The sequence below is a fragment of the Crocodylus porosus genome, unplaced genomic scaffold, assembly GCF_001723895.1.
Source record: "Crocodylus porosus isolate Cpor-Errol unplaced genomic scaffold, CroPor_comp1, whole genome shotgun sequence".
NCBI lineage: Eukaryota > Metazoa > Chordata > Crocodylia > Crocodylidae > Crocodylus > Crocodylus porosus.
In genome coordinates, this window is record NW_017728949.1 from 60,532,219 (window position 1) to 60,547,437 (window position 15,219).

Below are 15,219 nucleotides of genomic sequence, written 5' to 3' on the forward strand. Positions count from 1 at the left end.
ACGGTCACTTAGCGGTGTTCTTCCTCACAACCATATAAAACTCTTGCAGGACTGGGTGCCCAGCTGCAAACTTGTAAATCATGTCAATAAAACAAATAGAGACTAGGAGGTCACACACCACATCCAGACTGGACTGTGAATTCACAGAGACATGCACACATTGTTGTTAGTACCCTTAAAGGACAAATGTCTAGTACCATTATTCAAGTTGCTTCCCAAAGAAATCACTGCTGATGTAAGGTGCTATTCAGGAAGGGGAAGGCATTTGGGATTTGGCTTAAGGTGTTTAGCTCACATTTATAGTTGCTTCTGAATGTTCTTCTTCTCGCTGGATTATTTTTTAACTGTGAAATCAAGGGCTACTATGAAGATGAATGCTCAGGAGACAGAGGAAGGACTGTGGCACTCCCTGCCACTGGAAAGCAGCCTGAGCTGACACCTTGTAAGCTTGAGAAGTACTTAGGGAAGCGTGTGTGTGTGTGTCGGGGGGGGGGTCTATTCTGAGGAAATCTTTTGAAAATGCCAGCTGATTAGGAAAAGCCAATGAGAGAAAAACAAGATGTAAAAAAGTCGATCTACAGAGCACCCTCTCTATGCTACCACATACAACAATCCACATTTCATACACCATTTTGGGCATGTGTTCAGCACACATTACCCTTCTGCTGACAAAGCCTGTATTTAGCTTCTCCCATATGACCAGGATTGTGTGACACCAGGTCTCTGCATATAACATACATATGAGCTAAGCTGCTACATCAAGAGTTAGAGCTACTCAGACAAAAACACAGATGCTAAAATGCTGCACAGAAGGCCTAAGACAGGTATTTTCATTCCTTGTTTTTAATTCATTGTACTCTTATATTATTCTAAAAAGGCTTTGCCTGGTGTTTTGATGGAAGGAGCCTCACAGGGTGGCCTAGAAGATCCAATGTGGAGCACATAGTGGCTGGAAGCACCAAGATGTCCACCTGTGGGCATGTCTACATCTATCAGCAAAATACCATGCTAGAAAAATCCACTCTGAAGCCTGGCAGGCTAAAAGATGAGGTCTTTTACCTCACCCATGCCCCCCCCGGAAAGGTAGGTCTCTGCCCTCGGTGTGGCACTGGAAATGCACCAACAACTATGTCCCAGCCCTGCACCAAAGGGTTATACTTTATTTTGTTCTGGGGTGGGGTGGGCACACTCTGTTCCCCTTTGGTGCTCTGTAGCCTGATTCTTTGATAGTGGATAATGCTGGTAGCAGATTTTAGATTGAATAACTTTCTCCTAGTACACAGCCTACTCTGTGTGACTGGAATGTAATGGTAGGGAGGAAGGAAGACATGAGCAAATGCTGGGCAAAACACGCTCCGAGTGGGCTGGTCTCAGGGAAGAGGTAAGAGTTGCGGCAGGTACATACACCACAACAGCACATAATACATCAAGGCAAAATCCACATTTGAATGCCCACAGCTGCAACCCGTCGAAGAATGAGAAACAGAATCTAAGTAGGTGGAGAAAAATAACCCACTGATGCCCTTAAATAAAACTGTCAAGAAACAGTTAAAAAACACAGCAAAAGTCAGCTGAGTCCCAGCTGAAAGATGATCAGATAAAGACAGAGAAGAAAACTGAAGAAAGCTCAGTTGGCTGCAGACAAAACGGTGCTACGTGACCCTACCAATTAAAGAAAACATTCTTCTTCCCCACCCGCCCACCATGGAGACTCGGGGGAAAAAGTAAAGCTCTTGGAGCAAGTTTATCTATATTAGAGGTCTTCGTGTCTTTACTTAGTAATTCCAACTGGCTGCCTGATAATGCTTTATGACATTTCCTATTATCTGATTTAATTGATAATGTCAGAATTAGATAAGGGAGGTTGGAACAGTAAAGTCAGCTGATTATACTAGCACACTACCATGGGACCTGCTTAGTACAAAATGTCAGGAGCCTGTGGTTCTCTTTAGGTCTGCATGTGCTGATCCAGGAGAGAATGTGCCCTTTGAATGAGGTATGCAGCCAGCATTTGAAATTAGGACACACTGTGACCAATCTGTTGACCTCCAACCTGCATCATCTCTCCAGGCAGATGTCTCTACTGTGCACAGTAAGATCATTAACCTAGTGGGGGTGGTTTGAGATCCAATTACATGCTTTAATAAAAGGTTCAGTGAGCAAGGGAACATGTCTGAATGATACATTCACTCAACTGACTCCCTCTAGAGGCCAACCTCAGAGACACTTAGAGTGAAAGTGCTCTTTTTATGCTAAGGGATATAGGCTTGCATTTTTGGTTCTGAAGATTCCCAGCTTTTACCTTTGTTGCCATTATTTGTACACTCACACTCACAGAATAGCACCCCACCTAGGGCAAGAACTCCAGAACCTTGGACAGAATTGATTTGGCAGCGACCTGGTGCTGTGTTAGTATGTGCCCACAATTCAGCGACTTCTTCCGTAGCTCAAGGGTAGAGGACTCTGATTTTGGTGGTGATGCACAAGTGCTTTGAGAGAAGGATGAATACAAACAATCACCGTATGCATCACACCACATGTTATCTGGTGCACATACAATCCCTTTTGCTATAGTGAAATAAGAACATGGCCAAGAGCGAAGAACTCCCCGTGTTTAAATTCAGTGTCTTTCTCTCCCACCTGCCCACCCCCCTTCCTGTGCTGGTTTGGACATGCCACTTAACTTTCCGAAGTTTCTGTCCCTTTTTTTAGAAACACAAGTATAATACTAATATTTTGCTACCTCAAAAGGGAGGTATGAAAATGAATGAGCAGCCAGTACCCTGAAAACATAAAGCACCAAATAGGATTAGTTAAGTAGCCTGTTAAAAGGATTTGTCTCCCAAATGGGGTGGCTCTGAAGGTATGATTAATTACTGAGGTTTAATTCTACGTGCCATATTTCCATTTCTTGAAATCAAAATTTAGATTAAAAAAAAATTAAGTTCCAAAATGACAGAAGCGAAGTGAAGAAACAGGTCCTACAGGAAACCAGAGCAAGATAATATTTTGACAGTTCTTTCCCCTGGAGTCAATGCAGTGTTTTTAGCTGTAGCACCAGACCACAGGTTTGGATACATCAAAACGTCATTTCACAGAAACAAAGAGAGAGAGAGAAATAGAGTTGATTAAAAAGAAAAAGGCAACATGTGTCCTTTGAATTCCACGGCAAGCTTTTTTTCAGAAAGTGTCTGGTGCGCCTGTGCTCTCTCTCATTCATCTCTTTAGTTTTACCTTGAACTGTGAGCTCTGTGGATACAGATGCCTTCCCAGCGCTATTCATCACTGTACATGTGTAAACTCCGGCATCGGCCAGCTGAGCATTCTGGATTTCCAAAACCTGGATGCCTGCTTTCTCAAACATGTTGAAATGATCATTCTGCTGCAACTGAATTTCACCCTGCAAGCATCGCAAGACAACACCATTAGATTCACAGACATGCAAACAAGCAGCTTTTGGTAAAGTACCAATCCGCTGTCCCTTCCACTTATCTGTCCACCACAGAGGCATGACAGGGCAGCCCTGTGCTCAGTTGTGGTGATGGCTATTTTTGCACCCTCACCCTCTGCAAAATGCTGAGCCCAGGGCTCCCGTCCAGTTATGCTACTGTTCAAATAACTTCTATAATGAATACTCTGAGAGAATAAACAAATTCTGGCTCAAAGACTTTGTAATTGCAGTACTTCAAGAGCCTGCATTCCCGGGGTTTTATCCACCCTTTGGTTTTGCTGTATTTTGCGTTTGCATCATAGGAATTACCAGGGTCTTCAGAAAAGTCTACTTTCACAGAATGGGTGACTGAAGCAGAAACATTTCACACTCGCTTTATGGAGGTCAGCTTTCCATTTTCTGACAGCAAAAGCTTTGAGGGCACCCTGGATTCTGCTTTGGTCCCTCTGTGCTGCTCTGGAAAGAGCGAATAGGAAGAATCTGTAGCCCAGTGGTCTCCAAACTTTTTTGATCGTGCACCCCTATCAGTAAAAAATTTTTGAGTACGCACCCCCAATATATGTATACTTATTTATTTATAAATTATATACATGTACTACTCGCATACCGTACGTGACACGTGACCATCTGACATACGGACCGAGTGAGGGCACCAGTGTCAAGCCGTATATTAAATATTAGTAAAGCTTAATTTCTTTCTTATTTTTTTAGATAAAAATAAATATAAATAGAAGTTCTAATATTTTCTTCCTGCACCCCAGTGGATCATCTTGCGCACCCCCTGGGGTGCATGCGCCCCAATTTGGAGACCAGTGCTCTAGACAATGACCCCCCATATGGGTGGGATTCATCCATAGCGCAGAGATAGCAGAGTGAACCTCCTCTGACACCGGAAGCATCTTGGGAGCAGACTTTGGGAAGGAAAGGGCTGGGAGAAAGTAACGCTGTTCCTGGAGGCCAGAGTCTAAATTAGAACAGGGGGAGTTTCTTCAGCTCTAAAAGGCTCAGAGAGCACAAGGAAGGATGACAAGCCCACCCTTTCCGTCCGTGCACCAATAACTGAGCCGCTTAGGTTTGTAATTAACGGCAAGGTTGGGGCACCAGTAAGTCCAAGACTCAGGAGAATTCAAAGTTCTAGCTGATATTTCATCACAAAAAAATCATTGTCAAAGTTTTGGACTCAAAGTGTCTACCTCTGTTAACAGTTATTCCTTATATTTAATCTAATCTCAAACCTCTCTGTTTTAGGTTATTCAAGGGAAGGTTAGAGGTTACTTGATCACAATGTCAGGATAAAAATACCAACTTCCTGATGGCAGAGGATCACTTTTGTTGCTACAGCAAGAGTAATGAAACATTGAAACAACTTACAAAGGAATGCATGTGAATTCTCCATCACTTCAAACATTTAAAACAATACCAGGTACCCTTCGAAGAGGCATGCTTTAGCTAAACTGAAAGCCAGCGGCTTGACACAAGACTTAAATAGTAATGTTCTCTGGCCTGTGTTACACTGGGGTTTACACCAGATGATCCAAGTAGTCCCTTCTGGCTTTTAAAAATCAGCCTGAGCAACTAATTAGAAACAATCTATAACAGTGCTACCATAAAAAGGTATCATTTGCTTTCAAATACCACAAGTTTTCCTGCTCTTTATACAGTAAGGGAAAAACTGAGCTCTCTTTAAAACATATTGGATAGCCCTGGATAAGAAATGTTCGGTTTTGTACGCTGTATGCCTCTGGTGTCTCAATAAGCTTTTTATGGTCTGAATGCCATAATTCCTACCTGAACAGAAAGGGAGTTAGAACAAATTGATGCCAGTGTGATCCAACACAAACTGCTGCTGTTCTTTCTGAATGGGCAAGTAAATAAAGTGGGACAAAGAAAGGAATAAAGCATCTCTAAATGGACATGATCAGGATATTCTGAAAAGTATAGTTTTAATTATGGATCTTGTTTTATCACATATAATTTTACCAGATAGTTGCTGTGCTTGGCTATAGAATGCTGATGTTAGACCTGTGGTGAGAAATCATAACCCACCACTGCCTGCTTGAGCAATTTATAGAACATTTGGGCTAATTAAATGCAGATTAGCCAAAAGTTCTTGGGTTTATGGGACTGTCTTATTGTAAGTTTGTACAGTAAAACAGAGCATCAAACAGTGACTGGGGCCTCTGGGCATCAGTGTACTACAACATAGCCAGCTCCTAGGGCAATGGCCAGACACTGGGACAGAGTTCCCTCAGCTCTGAAACATTTTTCCTTTCTCCTCCACTGATTCATGGGATTGTTTACTTTTTGGCAGAAAAGCTGTAGGAACCAGAAGAACATTAGTAAGAAAATGCCCCTTGTGTCCCATCGTATGGTCAATGCTCTGTGGTGTAATGCAGAAGACAACTGGCCAATTACTAGACAGAAGGAAGAAGGTAGGAGATGGAACGAATCTTCAGTTCGATAATCTTGAAGAACCAGACACGTCTGTAACTCTCCAAAGCACAGATTGTTTCAGCAAGAATTCAATTTTACTCAAAAGCAACATTGTTTTGGTGGAAAACATATTTGCAACAAACAAAAACTACTAGCGTTTTGTTCCTGAGAGCTTTTTCAGTAGCTTAACAGACTTACAACTGCCTTACAACAGTAATTTTAATAGGCAAATGACAGGTGCTTCCCGGCTTTGAAATGGACCCGAGTTTCACAGCTCAGGCCCTTCTGCATTTCATACGCTCAAACGTTTTCCTACTTCTAACTAAACACTCACTTCTGATGTAAAGCGACAGGGTCTCAGCAAGGCAGGTTTCAGTTCCCAGCTCTCACACAATTCCCTCTGTGACCATTAGCAAGTTGCTACCTCTCTCTTGGCCTCAGCTGTTAAACAGGGATGACAATCCTTATCTTTTCCACCCTTTGTCTTCCCTTCCTGTTTATAGCCTAGGTTCCTTAGAGCCAAAGACTGTCTTTTACTTGGTGTTTGTGCAACAGGGTCTTGATCCCCAGGAGTGTTTTAGGCACCATGAGGGTTCATGTAATCAATATCAGTAGAGAGAGGAAAAAGGCAAGACACAGGGGAGGCTAACTGTGAAGAAGGACTTTGCTAATTGTTCAGTTGCCCCTAGTTGTTCAGCTTGCAAGTTATGGGAGTATGTAACCCTTTAGGTTGTCTGCTGGCTCTTGAGATATTTTATCATTTGTCTTATAACAGTTGCAACCAGATCGTCCTCCTAAGCCAGAAGCTTTCAGGAAGAACAAAACCATTACCCTCTTGCAAAATCATACCTTAAACCAAGTTACTTGAGGCTGTGGACGTCCTGTTATTTTACAGGAGAACTTCCCTGTTTGGCCTTCACGGACAATGACTCTAGTGGGTTTTGTAGCAAACTTCGGTGGACTCTCTCCCCAGATGCTTGGCCTGTTCTCCACAGCTGGAACAGAAAAGCGGCCCCTGGAAAGGCAACAAACAGCTTGATATTACAGGGGATCGGGAGCTTTCCTTGTAGTGAGAGCAGACTTCAGACAGCATTTTAGAACAGTGGTCTGCCAACTGTTAAAACAGGGCAGGTAGCAACGAACACTGAGCTACTGAGATATCAGCAGGAGATAACATTTTTGGCCAAAAAAGTAGTTAGAAAACTGAAGTAAGCTAGCGCCACGTGGCCAGTGCAAGGAGCCTAATGCTGCCCTGTGATAAGAGGGGTATGTTGCAGGTTAACTTGTTGGAAACCACTGCTCTCAAGTGTTCATGTAACCGAACACTTTTCTGCTCCATTCCCACATCCGGTGCACACAGAGCACACACTATCACGGCTCTTTCTGGCAATCCAGGTTGCTTATAGCTAAAGCTGGGCAAATTAATCACAGTGGACAACAGGTATATTTAATTTGGTAAAATGCTTGCTCTTCAGAATGATTCTAACAATATTTTACCGCAATATTGCATTTAACAGTCCAACAAGCCCTTGGAATGATGAACTGGAAATTTACTTTGCAAAACTATCTGGCCATGTCCACTTGGAAATTCACCGCTTTAGTGAGTGTCCCTGCCTGGAAACGCATATACAAAAACATTCACAAGGCGAAAATGAAAAAGGCCCAAGCATAAACAAAGCACATGGACTTAGACTGATGGTGGTGATGAATATCTGTTGGCAGGATTGGCTCAAATCTACTTATCAGGATGACAAATCATGGAACACAGTTCTTTGCCACGGTAGTGAGACTACAGCACTACTCAGTGAGAAGAGTCAGTCTTCACCACAGAACTCAGAAATACTAAACGGCATTGGAGCAAGAGAAAAAAGTGCCACTTAAACTTGTTAATATCAAAGAGCTCCAGTAAAGCCACAGTACAACCAAACACCACATTAGTAAAACACAGAAGACAGTGATCCCCCCCCACAAGCCTCCAAAGCAAGCCAAGCCACTTTCAGGGCCTTCATTTTCCACACGTGAAGGAGATGCCTTATGCATCAGCATGCTAATACAGACCACACAGCCTCAGTCCCAGGAGCTGCCAAGGGATGACGGTTGCTATATGGGCAACTGGAAGACACTAATTAAGACAAAATTATGATGAAGAGGATTTGCAGAGAAAAGGTATAGGTGAAAAATCTTGGAGAGGAATGGTGTAGTATAATATCCAAGAAGAGTATACGATTCACTGCAGAATAAATTAGTTGATGAAGTGAGACATTCACATAGTTTTGTCTCCGAATTTGAGAGGTGTGGTTGTACACGCACACATGTGAATGTGCATACGCATACCCATGTAGTAAGAAAAAAAATATCATTACTGCCCTCAGCTGCAAGCTGGTGAATGTTCCTCCAGATTCACACCCTTTCTTGGGTTTTGGTAAACCTAACATTAAATAGCTATATATTTCCCTTTTCAAAGAGCTCTCCTAATTGGTTGCACTTCAATAGAGTTTGAAAGGTTTGTCCTCCTATTTCAGTCCCTCATATTTTGTCCCTGTATAGAACTTTTATAATCTGCCAGTTGGGAAGGTTGACATCCAAACACCTTCATGATGTGTGTGTGTATACACACATACATAAAAAAGTCACAAAAGTGTTTGGATATCATCCTTCCCAACTGGCAAATTATAAAAATAGCTGTAAACAGGAACAGAATGAGGGGCTGAAATAGGAGGACAAATCTTTCAAACTCCATTGAAATGCAACTGATTAGGAGAGCTCTTTGGAAAGGGAAAACTAAGCAACTACAATGACAGCATGGGCTATTCCTCTCCCATAGGAGTATTTAGCACATGCAAACTCCCCATACATATTTGCAACAACAACACAGTCCATTTAATTTGCCAAAGTAGCCTATTTTTATTGCCGTAGTCTGAACGCCCTCTCCAAATTAAACAAACACCAGCCATTGCAAAACGGAAATTAAAATGTTCAGTGTTAATAATCTTTGTTCTGATCACTAACAGAAGCAAGGACATTTATTTTTGTTTAAGTCTTTGAGACCCTATTGCTTGCACAAAAACATTGGTATAAATCAGGAACAAATCAATGTTCTAGCAGTGTAAACCTAAGTTGAACTGCAAACCGGATCAGGCCTAGAAATTTTAAACACAACTTTGCCCATTTCACAAAACAGCTGGTATACAGCAAGAGAATGATTGTTTTTTATTTCAGCTTCAACTTTCAAGTCATATCTGGAACACTTTGCTCCACTGTTACTAATACTAGCTCTAAAATGGAGCAACTCTTGCTCCAAGACATGATTCCAGGGAGAGAATCGGCTTAATAGAGGAGAATCATGAAAGGATTCATGCAGAAGGATGGAACAAATAAATGGAACTCAAACATTTTAACCAGCCCTCCGAAGGAATCAACAGCACTGATGGAAGGCAAAAGTCACTTGAAGGAAAAGAAGTAGATTTTCCTTAAAGAGAAAAACCTTTCCTGATTTCCCACCAAAACTTAAGTAGATCCATGCACTAAAGATCTCCGCAGCCACCAGAATTCTTACCCTGGGGTTTTTGCACTGGATGGCAGGCTGTATCTCTTCAAGCAGCTTCCTGCAAGTATATGAATGAAAAACAGCAAGTTAGAAGCCTTGTCAAAATTATTAGCTACTACAGATGCCAGAGGTTGCTTTAATATCAGCTCCTTCTTCTTTCAAATATAAAGGAAAGATACAGTGGTAAGTAATCCCACTTTCCGAAAGCATGGGATACATTTCCTATCATCTAGCTCAGGGCTGTCCAATTTCTAAGTGGCTGGGGGTAGCACGCCCCTTAGGCCACACTCGCAGAAAGAAGAGTCATTGAATAGCACTAGCAGGGGCTGCATCAGTGAGGGCCATGAATCATGGGAGCCCCTTGCTGCACCAAGGGCCTGGATGCCCTCCCACTGCAGCCTTCATCATGTGCCCAGGCAGCTCCATGATCCTGTTCCTCACCCCTCACCCCGTCCCGAATTTCCCATCTCCTCCACTGCTGCTCCTAGCACCTCCTTACTGCTACTCCCCACAGCTGCCCACTGCAGCCTCCCCCCTACCTGCTCTCTGCATCCCCCGTGCTACTCCCCATGCCCCTCTGTGCCCTGACTCACCCTTAGCTTCCCATGAAATCCCCTACCGCAAGACACCTCGGGCAGCAGGCTACCCCAGGATTGAAGGTACACTGGTGCAGGGGCAGGAAGCGGAAGCCAGGGACAGGAGGAGCCCCTGGCTGATACTGCAGCTAGAACAATCTGGGAAAGTTGTAGCCAGGTGGGAGCCTGAGGGCTGCAATTTAACCTCTTGTGGCCTGCATGAATTACTAAATTCTCATCTGGCTTATGTTTATGGTGCTGTGAAATACAGGAGACAGTATTTACTATTTTGAATATGGATCACATATGCATTTGGATCAGATCCTTGATCTAAACAGCCTGGAATACAGGTCCACAATCCAGAACTTTTGACTCACACCAGAGACCCCGTTGGCTGCTGTTTGACTGAATAATTATTTAAGAACATAAATTCCTCTCTGCATTGTGGTCCAGTGCAGAATGCATTAAATCAGGTGTCTGAAGTCCAAAGATTTGTTTGGTTCTTGATTCTTGCTTTGTAACTTCGGGAAAGATACTGCAGGACCCCACTTTTAGCTGTTTATAGCAGGGGTGGCCAGAGTTACTCACCCTGGGAGCCACATCTGATCCTCCACCAAAGTTTAAGAGCCGGAGAGCTAGGGGTGGGGGGAGGTGGGTGCTAAGCGACCCAGAGAGGAGGTGACCATCCCCGCCCTGCTCCACCAAGCTACTTTGGCTTTCCCTGCAGGGAGCATGTCCCAGAGGGAGGAGTGCCAGCTCAGGGTGCGTTCCCTGTGGGAAAAGCAGGAGTGGTGGGAGGTGCTGGGCTGCGCTGTCCCCTTGAGTTGTCTTGGGGAGAAGTGGGCAGGGCTTCAGCCAATTCCCAGAGAGCCGCATGCAGCTCACAAGCTGTGGTTTGGCTACCATGGGCTTATAGCCTCAAAAATGATGAGCACTGACAGCTCCACACAGAGTTAGTGAGACCTCCTGATCAGAGTATGTGACAATGGAGCTGCTATACTTTTATTTACAGATTTCTCCATGACACCTTTTCTTTCTAGTGGGCACATCTATACATGCCATTAGAGGGCAGCAATAAACTGTAGAGCTTATAGCTCTGCAATTTATTGCTCCTGGGAAGCTCCCGGGCCTGCATCTGCACATGCCCAGACTGTAGCACACTGAATTGGGTTGCAGCAGCCCCATCTGGCAGGAGACCGGGGGGGTGAGGGGGGTCAGCCTGCCAGCCCAGGGGTGCTCTGACCGGGCTCAATGTGCTGTGGAGAGGTTGGCTGGGACACAAGAGTGCTTCAGTGCACGGCTAGCTGGCAGGTAGCCCCGGCACTGAAGCACTCTCGTGCCTCACCCAGCTGGCCATAGTCTACTTGTGCACTGCTATACACAAAAAAACTCTGCAACAGTTTGTTTTGTGCACTCTAATAGGGGTGCACATGTAAACGCTGAGACGTTCGCTGTGGAGATAATTAGTCAACTGCAAAGTAAACATCTCATGTAGATGCACCCGATATGTTTCTCAAAGGGAAAACAGCATATCCCATCTAACAGTGGTGACACAGGGGCTGTGTGCAATGCAGTATATACTTAGTGCCATCTAGTGTACAGACTAATGTAACTAGCTTTTTAATATGAAAAAACCTGATAATGGAACAGGGGGTGAAGAGTTCTTGCATTAAACTGCTTTGACAAAAGGCAATTCCTGAGATATTCATTAATATCAATAGTAGATCTCATAAGGCAAGCTTAGTAGATAGAAAATCACCAGTAAATCAATATTGTTCATCAGTGATAAATGGAGGGATTATTGGAATAGAGCCTGCTGCCTCTGCTGAACCCCGAGGAAATCAATTCTTGGGCACTCTATCACAGTGAATTACTTAACCCTGAATACAGAACTGAAGAAACCAAAGTGGAAAACCAATTTCAAGCCCCTGTTGATTTAAATAAATTTGAATCACAAAGGGAAAGACCATGCAGAATTTTTTACAACAAAAACTAAACGCGTTTGTAGCAGAGCTCTGCACAGTTCAAGCTGCACTTGGGGGATTTCCATTAGAAATCTTTGACCATAAACAGACACAGAAGTCCCCACCCCCCCAGGTAGGGCAGATGCTTTGCATTCAGTGGGAAGCCACGACCTGAAGGGCTTTGACACGAGCACATAAGCCAGCTTGCAAGCAGCATGGCAGGGTAGCTGAATTCTGACCCTCTTCTTCTGACCCTCCGAGTTTCAGATCTGGCAGGTTATGGTGATCTAATTAGCAGATGTACCCTTTCAAATTCCTGGATTTGATCTTAGCTTTCTCCCACATGACACAGAAGTATGCAATTACAACTCGTCTCTCTGCTCCACAAACAGCACCATACATGGAGGGGAGCTGGGAGGACCGCCAGGAGCACAGTCCTTCACTTGCATCCTGTTGGCTATCAGATGCTGCTGCGTCACGAACACAGCTGTGATTGCCACATCCCAATGACTGCGGGGCCATTTCCATGTGTCTCAGAAACACAGTAAACTCCTTAGGGCTGGGGCTGTTTTCTTATGTATTTACAACACCAAAGAACCATCAGGATTTAGTGGAAACAAAAACAGAGGCCAGGGACATTTGCTGTTTTGGGCTTTTTTTTAAATTCTCTCCTTTCCTTCAAATAGGTCTAACTTAAAAACAAGCAGAGGTCTTGCAGGTGTCTATGGCTATCTTCACCCAAGGGACTCAGCAGATGCAACTGCATTGGCTCCAGTGCAGTAGCACCTCCTTATGCCCATGGAAAATTTGCCCCTTAGTCTTTAGCAAGGATTTCTACTCTCCTTTTTTAAATTAGTATGAAAATGGACAATTCTTAGGCCATTGTGCCCTTCCAAAGCCAGCAGGGGCTGGGTGTGCTGCAGAGGGAAAATGGGCAGACACACAGAATAAAAGGAGGAGGAAGTGGAGAAGTAAACACCTCATATAGCTTAACAGCTCTAGTTAATGAGCTAACAGTGCTGGCAACCGCTTACAAAAATCCCTGAGCTCCTGCTACTACTAACTGGAAGGATGACAGCTGCAGCAAAGGATTTCCAGAAGGAAGTTCAGAAGGAAACTATGCCAACAGTGTAAGGTAAGTGGGTACAATGCAGTACTGGTGACCAGGACACTTGGGTTGGGAATGGAAAACGTTGTTTAGGACAGAGCAATCTACAATGGTCGTTCCTTTGCTATTACGCTTGAGCTTCACACCTTGCATGCACATGCTCATAGAAGATCACCAGATGTGGGAAAAGAAGAAAAAAATGGGCAGAAGGTTAATGTTTCCATCAAACAGGCTCCTGACTGGTTCCGAGGCAAATGGGTGTCCACACTTCCAGAAAAAATTGATTTTTCCAGCCTCAGGGAGATGCCCCCAACAATACATTCTGCTATGTATGCTTAGGGACAACCAATATGGGTTCATTAGAGGCAGATCCTGTCAGACCAACCTGGTGGCCTTCTATGACCAGGTCACAAAATCCTTGGACACAGGTGTCACGGTGGATGTAGTCTTTCTGGACTTTAGGAAGGCCTTCAACACTGTCTCTCATCCCGTTCTCGTTAAAAAATTAGGAGTTTGTGGTGTCGACACCTACACAGTCAGATGGGTCACCAACTGGCTGCAGGGCCGCACCCAGAGAGTGGTGGTGGATGGGTCTTATTCGACCTGGAGGGATGTGGGCAGTGGGGTCCCCCAGGGCTCAGTCTTTGGGCCTGCACTGTTCAACATCTTCATCAGCAACTTGGACGAGGGGGTGAAAAACACCCTGTTCAAATTTGCAGATGACACTAAGATGAGGGGAGAAGTGGGCACGCTAGAAGGGAGGGACAGGCTGCAATTGGATCTGGACAAGTTACAAGGGTGGGCGGATGAGAATAAGATGGGATTCAACACTGACAAGTGCAAAGTGCTGCGCCTGGGGAGGAAGAACCAGCAGCAGACCTACGGGTTGGGGAACTCCCGTCTCATCAGCGCAGAGGCAGAAAAGGATCTTGGAGTCATTATAGACTCCAAGATGAACATGGGCCGGCAGTGTGGGGACGCGGTCAGGAAGGCCAACCGCACCTTGTCATGCATCCACAGATGCATCTCGAGCAGGTCCAAGGAGGTGATCCTCCCCCTCTATGCAGCACTGGTCAGGCCACAGCTCGAGTACTGCATCCAGTTCTGGGTGCCGCACTTCAGGAGGCATGTGGACAACATCAAGAGGGTCCAGAGGAGGCCACTTGCATGATTGGGGGCAGCAGGACAGGCCCTACGAGAAGAGGCTACAAGACCTGAACCTGTTAAGCCTCCACAAGAGAAGGCTGAGAGGGAACCTGGTGGCTGTCTATAAACTGGCCAAGGGAGACCAGCAGGAAATGGGAGAGTCTCTGTTCCCCCGAGCACTACTGGGAGTAACAAGGAATGATGGCCATAAGTTGACCGACAGTAGATTCAGGCTAGGTATCAAGAAGCGCTACTTCACTGTCAGGGTGGCTAGGAGCTGGAACCAACTTCCAAGGGAAATGGTGCTCACTCCTACCCTGGGGTCTTCAAAAGGAGGCTAGATAGACACCTTGTCGGGGCCGTTTGACCCCATGGCAGGGGGTCGGACTGGATGATCTGCTCAGGTCCCTTCTGACCTGACTAGCTATGAAACTATTAGGTCTTGGGCCCAGGGAATTAGGGGATTTGTGAAGTCTTGCTGATCATCCAATTGGCAGGAATCAGCACCTTCACAATAGAAAGAAGGAATGTATGGGACTGCTCCAACTTTCCGCTGCAGTCAATGGGTGACTTCCCCTGGCTTCAATGAACATCCAATCAGGCCCTTAGTACAAGTTTCCCTCAGTTTATGCAGGTTCTGTATATGCAAACTCGCTCTTATGCAATGCCCCTTTTTATACCCAACATTCATTATATGTGAGATATATTTACTCTTATGTAATCGGCACAGGTGCTCCTCCCCAAGCAAGTAAATCTCTGGGCAGAAGGGAAAAGGCTGTGGGGCCAGGGCCCCACTCACCCCAGCCCCTGCTGCAACTGCTCTGGGAGTGGCCAATACCAGCTGCCTGCAGCCGCTGGGCTGCACCATGCCCCGAACCCCCCCCCCAGGACTTCACTTGTCCCCACTCACCCCAGCCCCTGGGCTGCGCCATGCTGTTGTGCAGGCAGGTGGTGTTGGCTGCTTCTGGGTCTACTGCAGAAGGGGCTGGAGTGAG

General features: G+C 45.1%; 1 protein-coding gene across 2 annotated transcripts in view; it reads right to left on the reverse strand.

The window, feature by feature from the left end:
• Positions 1-15,219, reverse strand: part of MYLK (myosin light chain kinase) — a 345,718-nt gene that overhangs the window by 179,132 nt on the left and 151,367 nt on the right. For both annotated transcript variants that reach the window (XM_019554015.1, XM_019554016.1), the window contains exons 4-6: positions 9,441-9,489; positions 6,734-6,899; positions 3,235-3,400 (exon numbers count right to left, since the gene is read on the reverse strand). In XM_019554015.1, the coding sequence (XP_019409560.1) occupies positions 3,235-3,400; positions 6,734-6,899; positions 9,441-9,489 (381 nt within the window). The remainder of the gene's footprint in view (positions 1-3,234; positions 3,401-6,733; positions 6,900-9,440; positions 9,490-15,219) is intronic.